We start from the raw sequence: 27,305 nt of genomic DNA on the forward strand, positions 1-27,305 counted from the left end.
TTCCAGTCAGCCCTGAGTTGGTCTAGTACACATATGACATTATGCTGTTAGATCTGTGGAGCAGGAAGTAGCAAGGTCTTAAACCATCCCTGTGAGACACAACCAGAGGATGGAAGATAAACCCCATTTTTGGAATCAATTTCCATATCAGTCAAGTGCCAATTATTAAATTATTGTCTCAACTCCAAACTTATCCTTTTGTATTCTTTGATGCTGGAGGTGGGACTCTGAAAACACATTTCTTTGCCTTGCAGCTGGCTGTTAGGCTCTGCTAACTGGGGGGCACCAGAGAGAGATTCCAAGGCTGACAAAGGACAAGAGACTTGTTCCTTCCTGTCTACCTCATGACAGCTTCCCGTAGCCTTGTGTTTCCTGTGTGCTTCACCCCTGCAAATTCTTCTTTATCCTGTTAGTAGCAGTTCCTTTATGTAGCAACAGCTGAGTACAGTTTATAGATTTTCTACAGTTCTGCAGTTTTCATTGGCTCAAAGACACCAACACTAGCCTGCCAGTATTCCTGCCATGGAGGTCTGCGTCCCAGACCACTAGGTCCCATAAAGCCCCCTCCTCTAAACCCAGAGACACCAACATCAGCTGAAACAGCACTTTCTCCTCACAGATCTGAACTTCAGCTCTGTGGGGTCACTCCTCTAAGTTTGTAAGTTTTTCCTTTGCTTCCTTTGTTTTAATTTTGTTTTTTTTTCTAGTCCTAAAGGTGATAATAGTTATTTCTTCTGTTATACCTTAGATTTTTCTTCTTAGCTTTTCAGTCATCTACCTAACTTTATAAATAGTTAACAATTCTTGTTAAATTATCTGTTCAGATAATTGGTGTGGTTTCTATCACCTATTTGGACACTGACTATTAAATAAAGTTAGTAAAAGATTATTAAAATTTAATAAAAATTATGACCAGATGGAGACAAAATATGACAATCATGCTTCAGTCACTCTTGCTACTATATATTCCATCTGTACTGTATTAATTTATACTTATTATATTATTTTGTAACTAGTGATTTCAAATGTAGGGTATTGTATTATTAAGGACAGAAACCATAGTTCTTTTTTCCCCATTTTAACAAGCTTTGCTACATAAACTATAGTCTTTTAAGTAGACATACTTCATTTGGTGTGTGACGAATGAGTTACAGATATACTTAAGAGAGTTATTTATTCAGCCCTAGGAATGGTCGAAAAGGACTGTAGTGGTACGTGCCTTTATGTAATTCACCCATGGCCAGAAGCAATTTGATCTAAAGATTCTCAGAGAGTAGCCATAAATAATCACATCCACACTAGTGTGTTCCATGGTCCCACAGGAGGCAAGCACAATTAAGGAACTGCTTTATCAAATAAATAAGTTTAATAAAGGAGAAAAGCCATAGAATGTTCTTCCACCAGGCCATCACTTTCAGAAGCCAGTGGCAGATTGTATTATGGTTCAGCACAAACATTAAGCTGTGGAGCTTCTGGAGGAATGCATGTTCCAGATACCCAAGAAGCAGGACACACAGCCTACAGTATGGCCAGGAAAAGTGTGGAGACCTGCCAGGTACTCCTGTGGACTCAGCTCCCAATCTCTCTTCATATATACTGAATTCTTCCTTTTGTTTATGTCTGATGTGCCCTTTTAGTTACATCCAAGTGAGCTGCAGAATTATTGTATTGCTATTATTGCTTTGATAACACAGTCATACTCTATAAATTAGAACTTCACCATTATTTTGTAATACATATCTGGTATGAAAAAGTTTGAGTGGATTCTAAATCCAGTCATATTATCATAAGGTATTGCCACATTATGTTTGTCAGTGGGAAAAATGTAAGTGCTATTAGAATCAAATATAATTTATACTTGTAAATTTTGAATTGTGAAAATTATTTTAAATTTATCACCTACTTGTATGAACAAGTTTTCATCAATAATGACCACCCAGGTGATCATTGTTAGACTGTCTTATTCAGTATCTTTCTGGAGAAATGATTAATAGTTTTCATCAAGTTCTCAAAGCTTAACAAGCTGATCTCAGGAATTTCAAAAAAATTCTCTTATAATTTCACCCCTGAAGAAGTGATGAGAGTCCATCAGTAGATGAATGGATAAAGAAAATGTGGTACATATACACAATGGAATACTATTCAGCCATAAGAAAGAAACAAATCCTACCATTTGCAACAACAGGGATGGAGCTGGAGGATATTATGCTCAGTGAAATAACCCAGGCGGAGAAAGACAAGTACCAAATGATTTCCCTCATTTGTGGGGTATAACAACGAAGCAAAATTGAAGGAACAAAACAGCAGCAGACTCAAGTCTTGTTCAGCATATCTGAGGTGATAAAATCTTGACCACATCTTGACCACTAATCTACTTCTCCTACTTTTAAGTCCAAGAAGGGATTAGTGGTTACCAAAGAGGAGGGGTGTGGGAGGGCGAGTCGGGAGGGAGGGAGATGGGGATTGATGGGTATTATGTTTAGTACACATGGTGTGGGGGGTCACGGGGAAAACAGTGTAGCACAGAGAAGGCAAACAGTGAATCTGGCATTTTACTAAACTGATGGACGTGACTGGAATGGGGTATGGGTGGGGACTTTATAATATGGGTAAATGTAGTAACCACATTGTTTCTTCATGTGAAACCTTCGTAAGAGTGTATATCAATAATACCTTAATAAAAAAAAGTGATGAGAAAAGTTAAGGGTTAAATGAACTCCAATGGCACAACTAGGCCTCCATTCTTTATTTTCAAGAATAAAAGTGCTATAAATAGAACTAGGAGGACTTTTGTCATTTTGGCTCTCTTGGAGTCCTGCTCTTGGCCTCTCTTCTCAAATTCAACTGTCATAGTAAGAGGGTTTTAGCATCATTTCTATTACAGGCAGGTATCTCTTCCCTCAGATCATCAGAGACCAAATAAAAACCAGGGGTGAGCCCAGCAAGAGTAGGTATAAATGGGGCAGAGAGCATAGATTTTGAAGGTTCACATGTAATGCAACCCAGTTCACAAGGTAGCTATATTGGCATCTGTAGCCAATGCCTGGAAGTCAGTAGCATAAAGCATTCTTTTGCCCAGACCTTCTCCTCTGTTTCTAAAGCACTTTTGTACATACCTAGATTTCTCCTATATATGTATCTCCCTTTAGCCTAGCAAAGGTGTTTAAACCATATGTTGACTAAACCATGTGGTGACTAAACGATAGTACCACTAAACCATACTATCATTATTTGAGGTGTTTTTTCCTGCTAACAGACTATGAGCTTCTGAAAGGTAGACATTTAAAAAAATTTTGCTTTTAAAACAGTATCTAGTACACATTCAATATTTTTTTACTTAATGGTGAATAAATTAACGAACATATACTAATTTCCAAATTTTAGTTTCCTTTAAAGGTTATATACCTGGAAGAGGTATTTCCCCTTAAATTAATTAACTTCCTGATATAAACAAACAATGTGAATTTGGGTCCCTTATAATCCCAGTTTTGACCAGGATTTTATCACCTCAGATATGCTGAACAAGATGCTCTATGCCTATCTACAGATGAGACACATCTTGACCACTAATCTACTTCTCCTACTTTTAAGGTATGAATTATGTCTTTCCAGTTCTTTTCTTTTTGTTTGATGCTATTTTCTACTTAGCAAAACCTGACTGAACTTGGAACAAAATTTAGGGAAGAATAAAGTTAGCTTAATTACATACAGGACTTTATACTGAATTTTACCACAAAGATCTTGTTAGAGCTCCATTGTAGAAATGAAGAAACTAAAGGTCAACAAGTTTACATCATTTGCTTAAGGTTTTTCAGAGCTGGAACTAGAAGCCAGGTCTTCTGATTCCTACGGTAGTGTTCTTTTTAACTGTCAGATTAATGGAAGTAAGTCTCTCATCTTTCAACAGAATTTCTTAAGGTTATGTTGCTACACAAAAGTAGATAATCAGTGCTGCTGTTATTGAATCAGTAAGAAAATCAACATATAATTACGTTACAAAGGGCTATTGATTTGAATATTTTTTTCTAGAATGATTAACTTTGGTTTATAAACCACATGTTTCATTTATTTGAACTCATGCAGCTTTCAGCTGTGTATATTTCTAAGCTATGCATACAGCTTCCTGTTTGGTCTCCTAAGAGTTGGTCCAAAGTTCTTACTTCTGAACTTTGTCTTCTCTTTTCCTGTTTACTACGTAGCTCTTGGAAAAACACAGATGTTTAATCAGTGAAGCATACATCTTTGTTTAATTTTGTCTCACAGGCACTATTGACCACCACCAGGGGGCAAAAGCTACCAGCTGGCTTCTTTGAGATACATTTTGTGTAGGACTGTACAGTACAGGGACCCTCAGTGTCTGATTCTTGATGGAACCTCCCTGCTAATTATTTCAACCGCAGGGCCCCAAGGAGAGAACAAAGGCTCAGCACAGAGGGCTCTAGTGACACTTAACCATACAGCAGCCAGAAAGAGCTCATGACAGCCCTGTCAGTTTAAAAGAAGTAATGAACTCCAAGAAGGGTTTGAGTAACAAACAGAAGGAGGTGGGCTTTAATAATGGCAAACCCCTTAATATGTGTTATCTACAGCTTTGATATGTATGATGGTATTTACCAGCACATCTACTCAAATTAAGGAATAGCTTTGCCAACTATCTCAGTGTAAATGATCAATGGTATCTGCATAGTGCGATTTTCCCCCTTTTAATCTTGATTTTTCATTACATTATGATCTGCTGACAGTTTATCTTATCGAAAATTATTCCTTTAAAATATCTAATCGACACTTCACATGTGTCTATGAAGTAATGAAGTCTAGAGACGAAGGAGCAGAAACCTCAACTAGCCAATCCGGTTTAAGAGAATTTCTTCTCATCAGGAAGCAACTAGGAGGTAAACAGTATGTCAGACCCTTACAGCTCTGTGAGGCCAGCGTGCTCGGCCTCCAAAGCTCACTCAGCCCCTCTTCACTTTGGGAATATGCATGAATCCTTACACAGGCACCAGGGTGACAGAGGAAGAAGCATGAGGATATCGTGCATCTTCCCAGGGTATAAAATTAAAAATTTTTCTTTCTTTCAAAAAGTCTCATCATAAAACATGCACTCTCAGACAGAGGTTGGGAAGCTCAGAGAAAGCCCCCCATATCCGGGTCAAAGGGGGATAAACCTGTCTCCTAGTCGCGCCAGGAGGGTCTCTAGCCCAGTTAAGTCCCACTCACGCCTACAGAAAGCTTTTGAAACCCCACGGAGCCCTTTCCCACCAGCAAACGCGTTTGCCTCAGGATTTTCACTTCAGTTTCTTTTCACTAAGGATGGTTAAACTGTGCGCCCCACTTCATAAAACGGTTGTCTCTCAGGAGTGGGGACTCCAGCGGCCCCCCCCCCAACCCCGGAAACTCTCTCCACCCGACTCCACTACCCCTCAGGTGCCGGCAAATAGCTCGGTCCCAGCGCGAAGCGGGAAGCTGGGGAGGGGGCGGCGGCCGGACGCGCACACACGCGGCCGGCTTCCGGCAACTGAAGGGTTACAGCGAGGCGGCGGCGCGCGCCGAGAGGAGAGGCGGTTGCTGACAGGTGGCGCCTGCGCACTGGGAGCGCTCATTGTGCCCCGCAGCTGCCGAACCGCCCGCCCGCCGCCCGTTCGGCGCGTCAGTCTGCGAGAGCCCGGTGGTGGGTGCAGAGCCTGTGGCCGTTCCCGCGACCTCCTCCTCCCCGCGGCCTCCTCCTCCCCGCCCCGTTCCCGTCACCCGCACCCCACACCCCTTTCCCCATCCCGGCTCCGTCACCCTCCCGACCCCCACACTCAGGACAAGAATGCCCTGCCCGGAACAACCCAGGAGCGCCTAGATGGCTTTGGTCACGGTCCAGCGGTCGCCTACCCCCAGCACCACCTCCAGCCCCTGCGCCTCGGTGAGTCCCTCCCGGCGGCCGCTCAGCTCGCTTCTGTCACTGCGGCTCCGCTTTGCCTCAGCGGGTCCCGCCGAGCGCCACTGCGCACGCGCCGCGCCGCTTCCCAGGCCTTGGCACTCGGCTGCAGCGAATCCCCCACACCCCCCATCTAGAGGACGAGCTGCAGGAACTACAGGACGTTGGTTTTTGCCCCCATCAGTCTGGGCACCCAGCTCTCCTCCCCCCGGATTCCCTTGTGGCATGCCTTCCTATGGCTTAAGCACTTCCTTTCGGGAATGAGTCATTCTTGCTTTTCGCCCTCCCCCTTCCTTTACCCTCTTGTTGCTCAGCTGCAGGGAGAGGACCATGGGACTCCTGCGCTGCCCCTACATACTCCCACATCCCCTTACCCACGCCCATGGACCCGTTCCGTATTCTCACACTGCACACTCTTCTTTAGGCTCTTCGGGGTGTGTGCCTTCCCCCTAGTCACTTACTGTTTTTCCTGTGCCCTGTACCGTTCGGGCTTCGTTGGACTGATGAACGCTAGTTTCTTCTTGGTTTCTTCTCCCCCTCAAAAGAGTGGCCGTGGTCTCTGCCTGTACCTCTTACCTTTCCTCGACGAGGTCCTGAAGCATCTGGCGCTGTTGGTTGATCAGTGCCAATTCATTTACATCTTACAGACATTTATGCCTTACGCTCATTGCTCATGATCGTTCTTGTTCTTGGGTTGTGTTTCTATGGCTCATTACTTCAGATGCCCATGCCAGTGAAGCATGCTTTCAGAAGGAAAATACCCAGTAGCCAGCCTTTTCCTGCTGGGCCCTTCTTTGGCCTCGCTCTTCGCCCCACCCCCATTCCTTTACACTCCGTTCTTTTAGGCTTTATTTTCGAAAATGCTTATTTTTAAAAATAAAATATTGCACCAGTGGGGAGAAATGGGATCTTAAAAAAAAAATCTGGATGTTTTAGAGGGAAATAGACCGAATGAAAATATGAGTAATTGGAAAAATCATCTTGAATTCCCTATAGAATTGTAATTTTAAAAACCGTGTCCGTGGATTTAGTAGTTTCAAGTTGCAAAAAGGTATTCAATAGACACTGTACCACCTTCCACTGTGAAAAATCAGGTTACTCAATATTTATATGTTCGCTGAGGTGTGAGCTTTGATATCTTGAAAACATGGCTTGTGAATTCAGGAGTTTCCTGAATTTCAAAATTTTGTTGTGTATAGTGGTGGTTTCTTCTTTCTTTTTTCCTGAGCTTTGTTTCCCATTACGTATTGCCAGATTGACAGCTATATCCTAATTCTAGAAGTGATTATGTTTCAGAGGTTAACTTACCTTGTGTTGTTCCAAAAATCAGAACTAGGATCTTTGGATAGAAATACAATGAGGCAAATTTCCAGTGATTGAAAGGAACAGTGGAGTGGACTGTCTTGCAAAATAGGAATGTTCATTACTGAAAGTATTCAAGCAAAGGGTGGAGGACTTTTTGCCTAGGAGGTGGTGTAAAGAATTCCTGCAATGGGGTACTTGTAAAGCTTTTTCCAACTCTTAAGATTCTGTGATTTGAGAAAATTGCACACTTAAAGCTGGTAAAACATTTTAGGGGTCCTCTGAAGACAAGTATTATAGGGATAGAAATTTAATATAATTTCTTCATAAATTTAGTACATTATGCTACTTTTGGACATCATTAACATATCATCGAACGATCTTAATTCACTCTACTAATCAAGCCTTTGAGATTAATGGTTACCAAGCCTGGTTTTGACTGTGAAAGAAACTGAAGGTTAGTAGTCATACAAATAAACTAGAAATCAGTATTATAGTAACATCATTTTGCCTGGGCATTGTCAAAAGCAGTTTATGTTGTAAAGTAATAACATATGTATGTCAAGTTATCATGCTAGTTTTCTTGAGGTCATTAGTATACAGTAAGGCCATATCTACTTGATATGACTTAACTAGCCAAAATTTGGTTATTTTAGAATCATGAAGTATGTCAGTAGTCACTTTTGACATAGGTAATTAATTAGATTGATCATGTGGTAAGCTCGGTTGTTGAGCGAACTGCGATATTTCTACATCTACTTGCTATAGTAGCCTGGCCTGGATATTTCAGTTGTTTATACGTGGCCCTGGGTACAAAGGAATCCTGGAAATGTGTGTGTGTGTGTTTATAAGTATATAAGTGTGTGTGTAACAATCAGCAGTGTTAGCATGACTGATGAGCCCGTTGCTTTTCCCTTTAATTTGTCTAAATGTTTCACTTCATCCAAAGCTATGTTCAGCTGAGTTGTCTCGTGGTACCTTGTGTTCCAGTATTTGGCTGCTGTCTGACCTGTATATATTTGCTGTTGCACCTCTTCCTGTATGAATAGGTTGAGCTATTTGTTTTAAAAGAAAGAGAAAGCAAAAATAATCTAGAAAACCATGAAAGGGGAGATATAATTTTGTGAGGCTGGAAATTAAAATTTTTAAATTAATAACTAAGTATTTTATTACACTTTTTCACTATAGGAGGTAGGGTATTTTAAAATTGTCTGCCCTTCAGTATTCTTTCATTAGGGATTTAAACAACCCTATTAATCATCTAGTAGGCATGCATGACTATTACAGATAATAAGATATATAAGACATTGAGCCTGTCCATGAGGATCATGTAATCTTAGGAGGGGACAAGAGGAAGAACAGAAATGAGGTGAGAGGATAGAAAAGGAGAGTGAGGGGAATGATATTATATGTGCATGAATAGATTGTCTGTAATGGCCATAGGCATTGTTGAATTCAGATGAAGATAATTCACTAATGGCAATAGGAATAACAACATCTTAACATCTTTGGGTCTTCCTCTATGCCAGGCATTGTGCTAAGTGCTTTATATGATCATTTACTCATTTACTCCTCACAATATGTCCAAGGGAAATTGTGATTATCCCCATATTACAGATGAAGAAACCGAGGCAAAGAGCTTTTAAGAAATGTACCCCATGTCACTTATCTATTGAAGCTGTTATTCAAACCCAAATATATCTAACTTTAGAATCTGCCATCTTTTCCTTTGTGGTAATCAAAGAGGAGTATACATAGTAAGTGGCCCTCAAACTAGGCCTTAAAGGGTGGGTTGAATTTGTATAGTCCAAGATAGAAGCTGGGAAGTAGAGAGTATTCCGGGTGGAGAGAGTATTCAGAGGCAAGAGAAGTGCAAGGCATATCTGAAGGACTTAAATAGACCAGTTTGAGGAAGGATTTGTTTGGAATAGTAGTAAGAGGTAAAGGTGAGGAGGCAGCTAGGGCTGCTGAGCTTAGGAATTTGAACTTAATAGAGACAGTAGTGGAGAGTCCTCAGTTTTTGAACAGATATGATCACAGTAGTGTTTTAAGAAAATTGATCTAGCAGCTGTGGGCTGGTGGGATTTGAGAGGGCGAGAGAAGCCTTGAGTGGAGCCAGTTAGAGGCTGTTACAGCCCAGGTGTGAGAGAAGAAAGGCCTGAAGTGGTAATGGCAAGAAAGGGACAGATGTGAGCTATTGTGCAGAAGACACAAAGGACCTGGGGGCTGATTGGATATAGGGGAGGAGTAATCAGATAGGCTAACTCTTAGAATATATTATTCTTCCAAGATAATAGATGTTTCCTAATTAATAAGCAATTTAAGAATTATCTCGTTCCCTCTATTCTTTCTGGTATGAATTTTCTTAATGGTTCCAAGGTCACAGAAACAGTGAAATACCATTAAAAATCGTTTACTTTTGTGTAGTACTTTATACTTTTCAGAGTGTTTTTGTGTTCATGATCTAATTTAATTCTAGAGCAGCCTCATAAGTTTTGCAGGACAAGTACCAAGATTAAAAGACTTGATGAAGGTTACAAAACTGGTTGGTGTGAGAACTTGTGCTAGAACTAGGTTCCTTGGCTCCTAGTCCACATCTCTTCCCATAGTGTGATAAGAGAAACAGCATACGAATTTTTGACCCTGAGAACTTGACTGCCAGTTTAGTAAAGGAACCAAGACTTGAGATACAGTCAAGAACTCATACTCTCTCTGGAGTTCATTTATACTGCAACCTTGACTACCTGAAACAGAATCATCCAAGTCTGTGCAAATCATTTTAAGGTGATTCCTGTATTTGAAGCCTATTATTATCTCTTATTTTACACAGAGTTCTTATAAACTTGGATATTTAGTTTCTTTACTCGTAGGCAATTACCAACAGCAAAATAGGAATGGAAATTGGCAGATGCTGCTAAAGGCAAGCTCCTTGTAGCTGATGGCTTTACAGCAAAGGAGGAGGAAGAAAACCTGTAAGCAAGGAGAAAATCTGGCAGAGGAAAAAATGTTGCAGTTACAGACTATTTAATATAAGGACAAATGCTCCTCTAAGACCCAGTGGTCCCTCAGAGCTGCTAATATATGGTCAAAATGATGACCTTTAATAATCATAAGAAGACTTAATCTTGTTTTGTCTTGTTTTAAGAAGTCAGAATTGAGTGAAATACATTTTTAGATAGATGTCCATCCAAGTTTCACTGAAGTTTTGAGTTTAAACTGAAGTTTAAAAGTTTTAAGATCACATTTTAGTTAATTGGGAAACGTTTTTAAATATATATCCTATTTTCTGTGATGTTGGATAAATAAGATATTATTGGATTTTATATATATATATATATATATATATATATATATATATATATATATATATAAAATGACATACCTCTCTCCCTAGGCAGAGGTAATAAAACCTTAGTCAATATGTAATTGATTTATATGAAGTATAAATACTTAAAAGTGATACTTAAAAAATTTTTTGAAGACAGCTTTAGAAACTTTCTTGAACTGTAGAAACAATGCATGGCCATTGTAAGAAATTTGGAAAATACAGAAAAACACGGAAAATAGAATAAAGGTATGTGCCACATAACCATGTATGTATTTTACATAGCTAACATGCTGCTGTATATATAACTTTGTATACTTGGTATTTTTTAAAGTTTGATATATTTTATAGATGTATTACCATATGGCTTAAATGTCTGTATTGAGTAGTTATAACTCATTCTGACTCGTCCATTATTGGTGAACACCTATGTTTATTCCAACTTTTTTTTTTGCTATTATAAATTGCATTGCAGTGAACATCATTGGACATAAATATTTGACTGCATTTGGAGAATTTATTAAGACTTCAAGAAATACAGTTACTGGATCATACAGTATAAATAATTTTGAGACTTCTGTTACATATTTATACTTTCTAGAAAGGTTGTTCAAATTAACATTTATTCCAGCCAACAAAGTGTGAGAATGCTCATTTCTCCTAGCCTTATTAACACTGGATATTCTCATTTCATTTTTAATCATTAGTAATTTTTGTGGTTAAAGAATAATACTTAGTTGATTTAATATATTTTATTATTAGATAGGTTCGATATTTTTCAGATGTTAGGCATTTCTATTAACTTTTTTAAAAGACAGCATTATTGAGGTATAGGCTACAAGCCCTGAAGTAAACCTGTTTTAATCAGTGTACAATTCAGTAATTTTTAGTAAACTTAAGAACTGTGTGACCTTCACTACATTCCTGTATTTCCACTTCAGTCTGTGTACCCTGTTGATATATTATGAATATTAGCTCTTTTTTATATTTATTAAAACTGTTTGCTTTCTAATTGTTTGAATTGCCCTTAGAATAAAGTCTACACCCTAGAGTTTGCTAGCAAGTCTTTTGGTGAGCCAACCTTGATTACATCTTCAGCCTGGCTCTTCCCAAGTCCCTGCCTTGCACACTGCTCAGTCAAGCTAGCATGCCATGCTCCCTTTGATCTCTAGGCTTTTGCACATGCAATTTTCCCTTTACCTGGAACACTTTTCCTTCATCTCCTTACCTGACTAATTCCTACTCATCCTTCAGGTCCCAGCTTAAATGTTATTTCTTCTGGGAAGCTTCCCTGACTTCACTTCCACACTATGGTAGGTGCTCCTCCTATGCACACCATAGCACCCAAAACTTAGACATCATGACTCTTATCTCTTTATTGTACTTCATTGTTTGACTGCTTATCTCTCCAATTAATCCTTAAGCCACGGATTGGATCTGTTTGCAAATTTTGTATCACCAAGGTCAAAAATACTGGATGCATGGGTTAATGAATGGATGAACCGATAGAGATAATCATAATTAGTTATCTTTTCCATTTGGAGTTATTCCATTGTTTTTAAGCATTGTTTTATTTCAAAACCCAAAGAAGATGATCACCTTTAAGACTTTTGATACATACTGCTAAATTGCCCTCCAGAAAGGTTGAATCAAAGTTTGTTGACAGTTTATAAAATGTCTGCTTCATTGTTCCCTCTTCAGCCCTGAGTATCAACATCATCCATTTTCTTTATCATAATAAGAGCTATTATTTCTTGAATGCTTACTGTGTACTAGGCACTGTTTTAAGAACCTTACATGCATTATGTTAATTTTTCATCACTTCTGTGATGTAGGTATTATTATTACATTTTACAAAGAAATTGAAGCTCATTTCGAGAAGTAAAATGAATTGCTCAAGAATATAGGTCTGACCCTAAAACCCTTTCTCTTAACCACTAGTATTTTATTGTTGTTTTAATTTATATTTTTCATGAGAGGGTAAACATTTTTTTCAAATATTTACTATTGTATGTTTTATTTTCAGTTTTGTAAGTCATTCATGTGATTATCCAAGCTTTCTCCATGGATAGTTATTTTTACCATACTGATTTGTAAATATTCCTTATATACTAAGAATATTAACCGTTTTTTGTTATGTTGCACATTTTGCCATGATATTTCATATGCCATTTTATTTAGTTTTGTTTTATTCATTTTGATGACAGACAGTAAAAAATTTTAATACCATCAGTCCAAAGTCTTTGTGTATGTTTTTCCATTGTTTTTCCACCTAGTTCAATTTTCCATCAATATAGTTTCATCACCTATATTTTAAGTTGTTACATAGTTTTTTATATTTAATCATCTGAAATTAATTTTATTACATGGTATGAGATAAATGTTAATTTTATTTTATTCCAAATAATTAACAACTTGTCCCAGTTCATTTTATGAAACAATCACTCCTTTTTCTAATGATGTGTAATTCCACTTCTGGGAAAGGCTAAATTGGGATATAAGCTAGAGCGTGTTCCACTGAAGTTCCATTGCTAGCTCCTCAGGAGTTTAGTTAGGTTAGCGCCTATTACTTAGTGTTTATTAAACTCCATGGACAGAAAATAAATGGTCTTAGATTTTAGAATTTGACTTAAAGTGCCTGGGAAATCTAGAGGAAGAGCAGGCCTTTGGTACTCAAAATAGATCTTCAGGTCTCTCATTCTTTCTCGCTGGCTTTAACTGAGAGGGAGCAGATTCTAGATTACGGCCAGTCTGAAAAAGGCACCATGCAGAGCCTCCACTGCCTTTCTATGTAGCGCCATTATATATCACTCCTGGTTCCAGCAGCTTAGGGCTTTACTATTTTTCCATTCAATGGCTGCTGTCATGTTGGCCTCACAGTGCCTGATCCATTGTAGGCATTCACATGTCCATGTTTTTCATCTATTTGTTCATTCATTCAAACAATCTAACTGTAGTACGGAGACTGTTTCCAATTTTAGAAAACTAGTCTGATTATTGATAAGATCATTTGTCCAATTTGAAATATACCAGAAGTTGAGTGTACATGGGTGAGACCTAAGGAATTGCGTTAATCAGCAAATATTTAATCGATGCTATTTTGTGCAGGTAATCCCATCCATTCTTTTCCTTTGGTTCTCAGCACTGAGTCTTCAAACACTTTTCCAAACTGCCCTGTATTTTCTTATCCAGCTGAGCAGCAGAGCTGCTGTTTACAGTGCCTCTTATTTTCCTGTTTGTCAAGAGAAAGTCTGGTGAGGTGATCTTGGCTCTGAAATGTAGTGAAAGTTACCATGGTTCCCTAGATTTCCTGAAAGACAGGAAATATTTCACTTACTGAGTGGGAGAGAATATGCTTAGAAACAAATGGGGAGAAGTAGTGTACTGTGTTCCAGCCTAGATTTTATGGAGCTGTTTGATTTAATTTTTTTTTAAGTAATTTGATACTTTCTATATCCTGTGTTTTACTTGATTCTGAAGATACCTCTTTGTTTATGCCTTCATGACAAAATTGGGAATCCAGCAGCCAGTTAGTTCCTGGCCTCAGGAAGCTTAGGGTATAAATGAAAGACTGGTATTAAGTAAGTAATTAGAGAACTGTGTAGTAATCACAAGTGATACAAGCCTTGAGGAAAAGAAAAAAGGCCAGCAAAGTCTCTGAGTTGAGCCTTAATGAGTGGGAGTTGGCTAGCAAATAGAAGGTTGGGGTGAGTAGCAGGAGGGAGGGAAGCATTTGTAAGTGTGAACTTAAAGCACAGGACTAAAAATGGTATACATATGCTGGGAACCACAAGCAGTATAGTGCTGATGGCTGTGTGAAGTGCAGGAAATGGAGCTGGAGAAATGAAGATAATTTGTTCTGAATTGTAGTTTCTGGGCCCTTACTTTTACCTTTAATATTGTATATATGTTCTCTTGGCTTTCCTTTAACGTGAATTTGTTCACATTTGTGATTGTGGGCAAGAAAACCTTGGAGTATAACTGTCCTAATAGCCACCATGTCTCAAGTGTTTGGTGTGCTGTAAACATTGGGTTCAGCATTGAACAGGCATCACAACAAGTATTTGAAGGAATGCTATTATTGTTCCCATTTTACAGATGAAGAAACTGATTTTCAGAGGTGTCTAGACCACCCCATCTAGGAAAGGCAGAGCTGGGATTTAAACTTCAATTGTCACACTCAGGGACCAACTACTAGACTAAATTACTTTCTGGGTATTAAAATCAGTCTCTGGGTCTAGGTGCTGTTTGATTTCTTCCATTTTTTAAAACCATTTTGCTTCATGTTTACACTACTTTAGTTAAAATCACTGCAATTTAGTCATTTTACAGCTTGTGCCTTGCTACTTGATAAACTCAGTTCAGCAGAAGTTTGTTGAGAACCTTCTGAAGCACTGTGGGATGATATAAAGCATTATCCTTGCCTTAGAATGTATAGGTCTAGAGGGAGATGGCAGCTATAAACTAAGGATAAAAAAAGCTTGTACGGTGAATGCAGTACAAGAGGCATAAACCATGTGTGTGGATGGGAAGTGTGTACATATCTCTTCTGAAGGGGATAATGGATTGGCAATGTAGAACTAATTGGAAAAGATGGAGGAGCAAAAGATCTTTGCAGCTAATATGTTATTTATTCTAAATATTAATCCCTTTTGGTTCCATTCACAATTAGAAGCCAACTTTTTGTATAGGATGATTATTTTAAGATACTATTGTCTAAGGTATGGTAGTCAGATACTGAAGCTTGTCTTTGGAAAGTGTGTTTGTAGTTAGTTGCTCCTAGTCTACCTGTGTACCTTCCCCCAACTTAAAAAAACAAAACACAACAACCCCTTTTTTTACTGCTAAAGACAGATAGCAAAATGTATGAAATTATACTTATTGAAGTTTAAGGGAAGACATCTTCATGCAGTTGCTCATTGGAGCAATAGTTGCTTCAAACACTTTTATAGAAATAGTAACAATTTGGAAGAGCCCCTTCACAATTACAGTAGCATGCCTCAGGCAAGAATTAAACCACATGTTAGTATCTCATAACATATTATCTTAATTGATTAAGGAAGCTTGTTGATTCTTTGAAATTTGAGAAAGTAAGTGTGGTTTAGAATAAAAATAGTATCTGCCAATGATTCTAATATAGACCATATGGAGGTGGGGAAGCCTTAAAGGTATTTTCATTTCTCTCTTCTTAGGCCTTTAAAAATACCTTGGGCAACACGAAGCAAATCTAACATAGTGATTAAGACCGTAAGGTATGGAAACTGCCCGAATCTGAATTCTGGATTTATAATTTACTAGATTTAGATAAGTCATGTAACTCTTCCTATGCTTCGGTTTGCCCATCTGTAAAACAGGGGTAATAATAGTAGTTCTTTCACAGAAATAAGCATTAAATGAAAGAAAGCCTTAGCACCATTCCTGGTGCCAAATAAGCATGCACTTACAAAGTATTAGTCATTTTTATGATGATGGTGCTTAAGTTTTCTATTTGGTTGTTAAGCAATTTTCCATTATAACACAATTTGATGGAGAAGATAATTTGCTTTATGACAATATAAGTCAGATGAATAGCCTTTTTCAGGGGTTAATTTCTCTGTATCTTTTTTCTTTCTTTTAAAATTTTTTACTCAATAATAGTTTTATTTTTTTAATTAGAAAATCTCTGTTCTGGTTGCCAATTTCCATGGCAAAGTATGTTGTTATGGTTTTATAATAACCCTGGAGTACCATACAGAATGATTAATGCAACCACAATCTCTAAAAATCTCCTTCCCTTGAGAGCTTATCAGTTTAGTAGGCCATGCTTAGCAGCATATTAATCTATTGGATGTTTTGCTATTTGCAAAATGGTCACCTTAGTTTGTATAATCAAATCATACACTGAATGTGTTGGTACTTTTAATGATCAAAGCTATAACTCATGGCAAAATAGAATAGAAACTGACAGATATTTTTTAAATATGGAGAATTTGAGGACACTGAATGTGTTCTTGGGTTTAAATATATCTTTGTACAAGGAAACAATAGGTGAGAAGAATGATCTGTCTAATCCAGCTATACCAAGCAGTTGGCAGTTGAAATTGAATGCAGCTTTTAGAAGATACATTTCCAAAGCAACTGAATGAACTTACTTACGATACAACAAGAGGTCTTTGGTTCAGAGTTCGGTTGTTTTCCGATTACAGTTTTTATTATTGAACACTGTCAGAAAACAGAGACAACCTATTTTTTCCTAGAGAGAACATTGAAAAAAATTACACTAAGGTTTTTGTGAGTACAGTATTTTGACTCGTTTTCTTGATCTGTCTTATACAAGCTGCAACTTTATCAACTGAGCATTTTTATTTTGATTCTGTGGTTTTCTATTAAACTTCAAAGAAACTGTATTGACTGTAAAGGATGTCTGGGTTAGGCAAGGTATAGCTGAAAAATCCAGAACCTTCTCCATTTGACTACAAAACATTCTTGTACAATGTAGAATCTGGAAACTTAAATATAGGACTTTTAGGAGAAAGAAAATAATCTTAGATTTCCATTTAAGCACCATTTTGTAGGGTTTTAATCCATAAGATTAAAAAAAATTAAGATAATTTTACTAAACAAAGCCATAGGAAGTCTTTGTTCTTGAAGTCTTCTTAAAAAGACTATAGCTATAGCACAAAATGAAAACCTTGAAAGTCTCAAGGATGATTTGGACCTCTACATTGCATGAGCTTATTCAGAATACCAGTCTGCTGAAATTTAGAAATAAAGATGTTGCTCACCAAATTAGTCTTTGGTTTGTTTCCAGCTACTCTTTCAGGTCATTCAAGACACTTAGAGGAAGAGTGTGTTTTAACAGGTCCTGGGCTTGTAACTTTCTTTTTTTTTTTTTTATTAGATTGCATTCATTTGCAAATGCTTACTGTCCACAAATCTTTATATCATTTAAGCTGCTAGTACACTCTCCTCTTTTTAATTCAAGTTGTCTTTCTCAAACATGTGATTTAGAAAATTGGATGATTGAGGTTCTGTGTTTTATTCTTTCTCCATTCTGCTAATATACTGAAATCTCCCATTTGATTTTATGCTTTTCTATTCTGTATTTTATTTGTGTCTCATATTTCTGAAGTAACCATAATAATGATTCTCTAATTAGAAATAACTTCTCTGCAATGGTTATGTGTAGACTTGAAAGCGAAACATTATAGAATTAGATCATATGTAGTCCTAAACTCAAAGACAAAAAAATTGTTTAAAAGGACAGTTGCCTTTGGGAAATATTTGAATGTACAAAAATGTTATTTGAAAATATGTGGGTCAATAGTTGAGAAAATGCCTTGTAAGATAGTTATTTCTTAATCTCTCCATAAAATTAGGAAGTTCTCTTTCCTCATTTTGCTTTTTGCCTACCTCACTTGATTTATTACTGACTTTCTGAAATACCATTTTGGAAGTTGAGAGCAGAATTTCTTCAAGAGCAGCAGGCAATATGACAACAATATTGAAATAATGAAATAAACATTTTTATGCTGTTCTTTCTTGATTATATTCCTTTGAAGAAAAACGATTTTGTGCACTGGCCCTCAGTATACTTTTCTTCCTTGCCAAATCCAGATGAAAAGGGCAGTTTCCCTCTCTGGCTAATTTAATAAAAATTTCATCTCTTTAGTACTTGCTCTCAAGGAAGCAGGCTGCGTTACAGCATAGTAGTTAAATTTGCGTTAGGTTCTGGAGCCAGATCTCCCACTTAACTAGTTGTAGACTTTGGGCAAATCCTCTTTCTTCAGTTTCCTTTTCTTACAGGATTATTGTTGGCTTTCATGAAATAATTAAATGAATACATAGCACAGTGTCTAACACTATACAATAGTGATTGTTCAGTAACTGCTAGTAATCACTAAAGTTAAGTAGATTTAATCTTTGTTTTTTACACAGTTTTACATACAATATTTAATTTTAAAAGATTATGATAGTTGGTTTCCATTTTATTATAGGTGATATATTTGGGTCTTTATTGAATTGTGTCAAATATGTATCACTCTCATGTGTTATTTTATGTGAAGTTGTGCATACTGCATACCAGTTTTAAATTGGCACAACCATCTTTTTAATAATAATGAAGTAATTTGTAATGAAATGCATTTGAAGATACTGAAAACTAGTTTGTGGTTTCCTATAGCTACCATTAAAGCTATTAAAATTCTTTTTAGATAAAGATGTAGTGAACTTTTGCACTGAGCATAGAAGTCTGAATTTAATGCTCAGAGGCCGTAAATGAGTGATATTTAAATTAATTCAGCTTTCATTTATATTATTTATCCAAAGAAATGACAAGAAACATTTTTTGGCCGTGGAGATGTGTGTCATTCCTTGAAACTGCATTTAGTGAAAGTCCACATTATTTAGCTATCCTGAATGACAGCCTTCTTGAAATGTCCCTCAACAACATCCCTCACTTGTGACATCTGAGATTTTTGTGAAATTTTGGCTTAATAGCTTTGAATATCAGAACCCTAAACCTTTTACCAGTAATGCACAGTGGTATTGCAAGCTTATCTTGTTGCTATGACTACTGAATCATAACCCCAATTTCTTGTTTGGGGTCTTTTAGATGCAGTGATTTTTATATTTCCTTGCTACTTATGTGTAAGAAATCCAAAAGGTTTTTGGTCCTTTGATTACTATTGAAATCTTGGGGTTCACTCATAAATACAGGTTCTGTGAGTTTCACAGAATTTCATAACTGGAATATTGACTACTCTGACTCTTCATTTTACTGATAAATAGTTTCCAGAGTTTGGCTCCAGGGATAAAGTTCATAATAACTCATCTCTTGGGCAGTTTCGGGAGAATTGCTATAGTAAAAACCCTGTACTATATCTTTAGTAGTAATTGATTAGAGATTTTCTAGGATGCTAGGCATTCAAGTGGCCAGCTGGGTTCTGGGCTTGACATACTGTAATACAGAAGGCCGCACATTTAAATGTGGCAGTGGGATTAGGCAGATGACCAAAATTAGTAAAGCTGGCCATATAGGACCTATCGTAACTTGGAGATGATGAGCTCTATCATCAGGCTGCCAGTTTAGACCAAGTGAAGTGTAGACTCAGTGTTGCCAGAAAAGTCTTATAGAAAGTCTTTTCTTGAAAACAGTATTCAAGAAGTACTAGTAATGTAGATTGTTATGTGAAATCTCCTGATTTTTAAATGTTAGGAACTGAACCGGCTGGGAATATTTTTGGTTATAAGTAAGAAAATACCAGGTTTAAGCTAGAAGAATACTTTTGGTTTATCTAGCAGGAAATCCAAATTGGCACAACCATCTTTTTAATATTAGTTCAGGACTAACTCAGAGGCTGAACAATGCCGTAAAGATTCAAGTTCTTTATAGCTTTCTGTTCTGCCATCAGTAGTGTATTAGATTCCGATTTTTATGCTTGTTTTCCCATAAAAGTTGTCTGTTGTAGGTCCAGGCAGTACATCCATGTTTGATGCAAGAAAGAGTAAAAGGTGCACAGCCAGCAGTTAGCTAATCTTAAATTAGAAAAGCAAAAATTTTCCTGGAAACCAACCCCCCATTCCTAGCTGACTTCTCTTTAAGTTTCTAGCCAGAACTAGGTTTAGGTTACATGATAACCACTAGGTGAAAGACAGCCTGGGAAAGCTAGTATGTGACTTTGCATCTTAATCGTTAAGTGGCAACAAGGGAGAAGAATGTTTGAAATGACTGTTGTCAAATTTTGTCTATCATGACAGCTAATGAAATTTAAAGAAATGTATCTTGAAGGTTAAACAGAAATACCTGTGACCCATATTTATCTTGTGGGCCACAAGTTTGTGGACACTTTAAACAGAATGCCTCCCCACCCCATTTTAGTATTCTACTTTTTATTCCTGGCTTCTATCTTTTAGTTATTTTATTAGGTTTCCAGGGTAAACTAGTGGAAAAGAGACAACTTTTTATAATGTGAAAGGAGTGTTGAACTTGAAACTAGAAAGCTTGAGTTTAAGTACTGATGTAAAGATTTGCTAGTGGGGGAATATTTGGCAAATTTTCTTAATCTTTCTGAGCCTCTCATTCTTCATCTGGAATATGGGCATATAATTTTGCAGCATAGCATAGTAGTTAAGTGCAGAGGCTTTAGAATCAGGAAGTCCTAGACTGGAATCCTATCTCTGCCAAGTAAGTTGCATAATTTCTCTATGTGTTAAATCTTTGTAAATGGGGTTAATAGCTGTATCTACCTCACGGACTTTTTTTATTAATGTATCATTGATATACACTCTTAGGAAGGTTTCACACGAAAAACAATGTGGTTACTACATTCACCCATATTATCGAGTCGCCTCCATACCCCATTGCAGTCACTGATGAGGACTGGTTTTAAGAGAGGAAGTTGTCAGACAGAGTACTCTGATTTTTGTTCCAGTTCCCATCCCTGCTTTTTTAGAAAGTCATGTTCAGTTCAAAGTGAGAATGGTACTATGCAGCATATCTCTTACTTCCCTACTTCTCCTATTACTCTGACCCCAAAAAACAACATTTTTTCCTAAACTATTTTATTTCTTCAGGATTAATTCATTGTGAGGAGATAAAACAGTAAAATGAGCTAAGTCAAGGTGTTCAACTCAGGTATTGAAAACCTATTGAAGTTTTCTGATACGATTGAAATTATGCCAGAGTAATCTTGCAGTTTTATATAAAATAATTTAAATATTTTAAATTAAATATTTGAGTAATTAATAATTTGAGTAATTATTTTACAACTATTTCACTTCCAGGTTTCTACCCAAGAGAACCGAAAACATATGTCCACACAAAAACTTGTTTATGAATTTCATGAAAGTATTATTCATTAGAGTCAAAAAGTGGAAACAATCCAATGTCCACCAACTGGTGAATGGGTAAATAAAATGTGGTATATTGTTATAACAATATTATTCAGTCCTAAAAGGGGAGAAGTATGGTTATATGTGACAACATGGATGAACCTTGAAAACATGCTAAGGGAAAGAAGCCAGTCACACAAGACCACGTACTATATTTTTCCATTTCTGTGAAATGTCCAGAATAAGCAAATCTCTAGAGATAGAAAGTAGATTAATGGTTGCAGGTTGGTGGGAGAGAGGATTGTGTGGAAATGAGAATAGCTGCTAATGGGTGTACCTCACAGGCTTTTTATGAGGATTAAATGAGATACAATGAAGTCCCACCTTAGCAAGGTTCTATAGCTAGCATATAAGGCAAAACTTGAATTATAGTTGAAATTATCCTTGAAAAAAAATCTCTTATGTCACTCATAAAGAACAATATGGTTTTGGGCATACAACTCTGTAACTTAAAACTGTCTGGAGAAGGGATCACAGTTTCTCCCTTCTCGTGTGCACTTTGTTACATGCACTTGTTGAATGTAATGACAGTTAAAATCATGTGCACTATAATATAACTTACATTTTCATTCTCTTCCAAGTAGCTGTAATCAAATTAGCATAAATTAATGCACATTTGACGCACCTCCAGAGTTGTTATTTGTGAGATGCTTAGCATAGAGCCTGGCCCTTTTGCACCTTCAATAAATTGTAGCTGTTACCATTACTGTAGTAGAGCAGGAGATGTTTGAGGATGAAGATATTGAGGTCAGGGTCAGCTTGGCTCCTGATGTGTAGCATGGACCAATGATGATTTTTTTCCCTGCCACATCAGCCAAAATTTATAATAGAAGAGTTTGGCCAAGGCAGTAATGTCACTGTTTAGGGATTAGGATGAGGATTATCAATTGTATCTGAAGGCAAAACTACATAGTTGCCTCCAAATTTATAAGCCAAAATTAACATGATTCCAAAATAATATGCTTCTTTCTTTTCTGTTGTTTAAATTGTGGAGTATATCATTTACAAAGGAGAATATTGTGAGTTTTTAATGCAAAAGTATTTTTATCTCTTCAAATTTTTTTTATATTGGTATCATTAATCTACAATTACATGAGGAACATTATGTTTACTAGGCTCCCGCCTTCACTAAGCCCCCCCCACAAACCCCATTATAGTCACTGTCCATCAGTGTAGTAAGATGCTGTAAAATCACTACTTGTGTTCTCTGTGTTGCACAGCCCTCCCCGTGCCCCCCACACACTATACATGCTAATCTTAATGGCCCCTTTCTTCCCAACCCCCCCTTATCCCTCCCTTCCCACCCATTCTCCCAAGTCCCTTTCCCTTTGGTAATTGTTAGTCATTCTTGGGTTCTGTGATTCTGCTGCTGTTTTGGTTCTTCAGTTTTTTCTTTGTTCTTATACTCCACATATGAGTGAAATCATTTGGTACTTGTCTTTCTCCACCTGGCTTATTTCACTGAGCATAATACCCTCTAGCTCCATCCATGTTGTTGCAAATGGTAGGTTTTGTTTTCTTCTTATGGCTGAATAATATTCCATTGTGTATATGTACCACATCTTCTTTATCCATTCATCTGCTGATGGACACTTAGGTTGCTTCCATTTCTTGGCATTTCTAGTGCTGTGATAAACGTAGGGGTGCATCTGTCTTTTTTGAACTGAGCTGCTGCATTCTTAGGGTAAATTCCTAGAAGTGGAATTCCTGGGTCAAATGGTATTTCTATTTTGAGCTTTTTGAGGAACCTCCATACTGCTTTCTACCTCTTTTCAAATTTATGATGTAAAGATTTTCCACAGAACAAAGGGATGTTAAGTGGAAGGCAAGATGTTAGGAAGCCCCAATAATAAAATTCTTCTGAGAGTCATTCTCAAAGCTCTTAACCACTTTCAGCTATAGCTGCATGGAGCCATAGATAGTTACAGTTGATCTGTTTTACAGTATTGACACATAATAATATCCAATATCACTGAGAAAAAGTACTTATTAAATATATAATTACATGATGATCTTTGTACACTTACTCTCTGAATAACATGCATTTGTTGCTTAAGATACTTTAGTACTTCAGTTGCTTTGGTCAGATCACAATAAATCATATGTAGGGTAAGGCATAAATATCTTAAGAAATTGCCATTTAAGAAGACAAGTAGCACCCTATATTTTAGAGGAAGTATTTATTTTGCAGATTATAATGGTGCAACATTGCAACATTTTTCTTGAGGATCCAAAGCTTCAAAGTAAGAATAACAGTGATAGGCAGTAAAATTCTAAAAACAATAATATGTTTTTGTTCAAGTGCTGTCAGGTTTTTTCTACTAAAAGTGAAGTTATCTACACTTATACCTTATCACTTGTTGCTTTGTATAGGGTTGTTTTTAAACAAAGGAGGAAAATCTTGTTTTAAGGTGACACATGTAGTGATGTACCATGTTAGTTGCTCAATATGAGCACTGGTAATAACAGATATAGCAATTTCCCACAGAATTTAACTCATATTTGGGAATTCTTAGGAAGCTATGTGTACATACAGATAACTGATTCCAGAAAGGTTCAATAGAAAGAATGGTTAAATATCACTGCTATGTGGCCATGGGAATTTAAGGTGTGACATTTATAACATATGAGTTATAATTAGCTTATACATTTAAGATTTTAAATATCTTGCAGCCTCTCTTATCTGTGATTGTTTTTCTCCTGCTGTCCTTTGAGACCTATTCTTCTATGATTGGATGTTTATCCCTTTAAAGTTAATTAAATTCAGCTACTGAGTCTTACGGGTTTTTTTTTGTTGTTGTTGTTGTTGTTAAATGTTACTGTCGTTATGGAACTAGGTCTAATGGAAACTTGATTTTGGTAACTTTATAGCTGTACAGATATTGCCATGTTACCTGAAAATACTGTTTGCTAATAAAAGAGGGACAAATATGGATAACTGGAAAGATAAATAGACATTTATTATCCTAGTTACAGAGAATTGGAGATTTTTATAATTTGCTATAAGAGAGGTTGTATTCTAATTTAAACTCAAGCCATCTTTACAGTAAGAAACAGTATAGTTTTTAATAATAAATCCTCTAAAGGTAAGAGAGGTTTGGAGAAACTCTTTTTTTTTTTTTTACCTTTGAAAACTTTTATTGGAAATACTCATCTTTTGATTCGATGTTGGAACCCATCAGCACTGATTTTTTTTTTTTTTAAGATAATTATTTTTTTTATTGAAGGGTAGTTGACGCACATTATTACATTACATTAGTTTCAAGTGTACAACACAGTGATAAAACATTTATATACATAATTCTAGGTTCCAGCTATCACCCTACCAAGCTGTTACAATAACTTGACTATATTCCTTATGCTATACATTACATCCCGGTTACTTATTTATTTTACCATTGGAAGTCTGTCCTTTTTTTTTTTTTTTTTTGTGAGGGCATCTCTCATATTTATTGATCAAATGGTTGTTAACAACAATAAAATTCTGTATAGGGGAGTCAATGCTCAATGCACAATCATTAATCCACCCCAAGCCTAATTTTCATCAGTCTCCAATCTTCTGAGGCATAACAAACAAGTTCTTACATGGAGAACAAATTCTTACATAATGAATAAGTTACATAGTGAACAGTACAAGGGCAGTCATCACAGAAACTTTCGGTTTTGCTCATGCATTATGAACTCTAAACAGTCAGGTCAAATATGAATACTCATTTGGTTTTTATACTTGATTTATATGTGGATACCACATTTCTCTCTTTATTATTATTATTTTTAATAAAATGCTGAAGTGGTAGGTAGATACAAGATAAAGATAGAAAACATAGTTTAGTGTTGTAAGAGAGCAAATGTAGATGATCAGGTGTGTGCCTGTAGACTATGTGTTAATCCAAGCTAGACCAGGGCAATAAAACATCCACGTATGCAGAAGATTTCTCTCAGAACGGAGGGGTGAGTTTCTAAGCCTCACCTCTGTTGATCCCCAATTTCTCACCTGATGACCCCCCTGCGACTGTGCCTGTCTTAGGTTGTTCCTCCCTTGAGGAATCTTACCCGTCTCTGGCTAACCAGTCATCTTCCGGGGCCATACAGGGAAATGTAAAGTTGGTAAGTGAGAGAGAAGCCTTATTGTTTGAAATGGTTAGCTTTTTATTTCCTTGCATATTTATGCCCTGTAGCGTCTATGCCCAGCATTTGTCTTGAGGTATCTTTACCACTTGGAAGAATTATGATACTCGGTAAATTTGATATGAGGCACGAATTCTATTTAAGGGTTGTAATTAGGAAGGAAGAAGAAAAGCTATAGAAGTAGCAGGCGGAAGAAAACATGGGAAGATTGATTATTTCTTTGACATATCTTCTTGTAGAGTAATAGAGTAACTTCAGCATGTATAGGTTTTAAGCTACTACTTAAATTGCGCACACACATTAACATAATAGGAGTATAGTTACATAACCAAAGCATATCTGTAATTACCAGCCATCTCCAGTGAAACCAAGAAAACCAGTTAGGCACCTTAGGCATTTGTGAAAACTTATCTATGATATGGTGGATATTGTCCAACTGAACTTGAACAGTCTGAGAGAAATCAGACAAATTAAAACAACCCATTCCTGGGGAATGTTCACATCCCTTATGTTCTTTTAACAGTAAATAGTCTGTAGTTGTAAGATTTTGGAGTGCTACAATTTGCACTTCTCCTAATTCTTGGTTGAGTTCCAACAGTATAGATCCAGTCAAATTTGTTGTTTTACTGTATGCACAGGCCAGCTTAGATACCTCCTTCCTCATTCCCATGGCAAGTCCAGGAACTGGTGGGATGAGTGCATCTACAGCTGTAGCAGTGCGTGGATCTTTGTTGGGGTTTTTTGATGATCATCTTCTGGCATGAGTCTTCCAGAGAGTGCTGATGTTGGAAGTTCTTTTTCATATCATATCTTAGTTCATTTTTGGGGTAGCCCAATTAGGCTTTGATCCTCTGTATAAACACAAACAGACCCTTTGCCTACACTTCTATATGCCCTTTATACCCTTGTGTAGACCTCATTGGAGGTTACCACACAGGAACTGCCTTTTTTTTTTTTTTGTATCACTAATCTACACTTACATGACAAATATTATGTTTACTAGGCTCTCCCCTATACCAGGTCCCCCCTATAAACCCCTTTACAGTCACTGTCCATCAGCATAGCAAAATGTTGTAGAATCACTACTTGCCTTCTCTGTGTTGTACAGCCCTCCCTTTTCTCCTACCCCCCCATGCATGTTAATCTTAATACCCCCCTACTTCTCCCCACCCCTTATCCCTCCCTACCCACCCATCCTCCCCATTCCCTTTCCCTTTGGTACCTGTTAGTCCATTCTTGAGTTCTGTGATTCTGCTGCTGTTTTGTTCCTTCAGTTTTTCCTTTGTTTTTATATTCCACAGATAAGTGAAATCATTTGATATTTCTCTTTCTCTGCTTGGCTTGTTTCACTGAGCATAATACCCTCCAGCTCGATCCATGTTGCTGCAAATGATTGGATTTGCCCTTTTCTTATGGCTGAGTAGTATTCCATTGTGTATAAATACCACATCTTCTTTATCCATTCATCTATCGATGGACATTTAGGTTGCTTCCAATTCTTGGCTATTGTAAATAGTGCTGCGATAAACATAGGGGTGCACTGATCTTTCTCATACTTGATTGCTGCATTCTTAGGGTAAATTCCTAGGAGTGCAATTCCTGGGTCAAATGGTAAGTCTGTTTTGAGCATTTTGATGTACCTCCAGACTGCTTTCCACAATGGTTGAACTAACTTACATTCCCACCAGCAGTGTAGGATGGTTCCCCTTTCTCCACAGCCTTGCCCACATTTATTGTTGTTTGTCTTTTGGA

The 27,305-nt window shown here is 37.1% G+C and overlaps 2 protein-coding genes across 3 annotated transcripts in view; one reads left to right on the forward strand and one right to left on the reverse strand.

Moving 5' to 3' along the window:
- The window catches only part of EFCAB5 (EF-hand calcium binding domain 5), a 126,999-nt gene extending 116,478 nt beyond the window's left edge, over positions 1-10,521 (reverse strand). The window contains exon 1 of the mRNA XM_036906259.2: positions 5,881-10,521. Coding sequence (XP_036762154.2) covers positions 5,881-6,153 — 273 coding nt within the window. The 5' untranslated portion in view covers positions 6,154-10,521. The remainder of the gene's footprint in view (positions 1-5,880) is intronic.
- Positions 5,705-27,305, forward strand: part of SSH2 (slingshot protein phosphatase 2) — a 269,454-nt gene continuing 247,853 nt past the window's right edge. The window contains exon 1 of one of the 2 annotated variants that reach the window (XM_057501072.1): positions 5,705-5,911. In XM_057501072.1, coding sequence (XP_057357055.1) covers positions 5,849-5,911 — 63 coding nt within the window. In that variant the 5' untranslated portion in view covers positions 5,705-5,848. The remainder of the gene's footprint in view (positions 5,912-27,305) is intronic. The other variant, XM_036906264.2, reaches the window with a different exon arrangement.

This window comes from Manis pentadactyla, chromosome 4, assembly GCF_030020395.1.
Source record: "Manis pentadactyla isolate mManPen7 chromosome 4, mManPen7.hap1, whole genome shotgun sequence".
NCBI lineage: Eukaryota > Metazoa > Chordata > Mammalia > Pholidota > Manidae > Manis > Manis pentadactyla.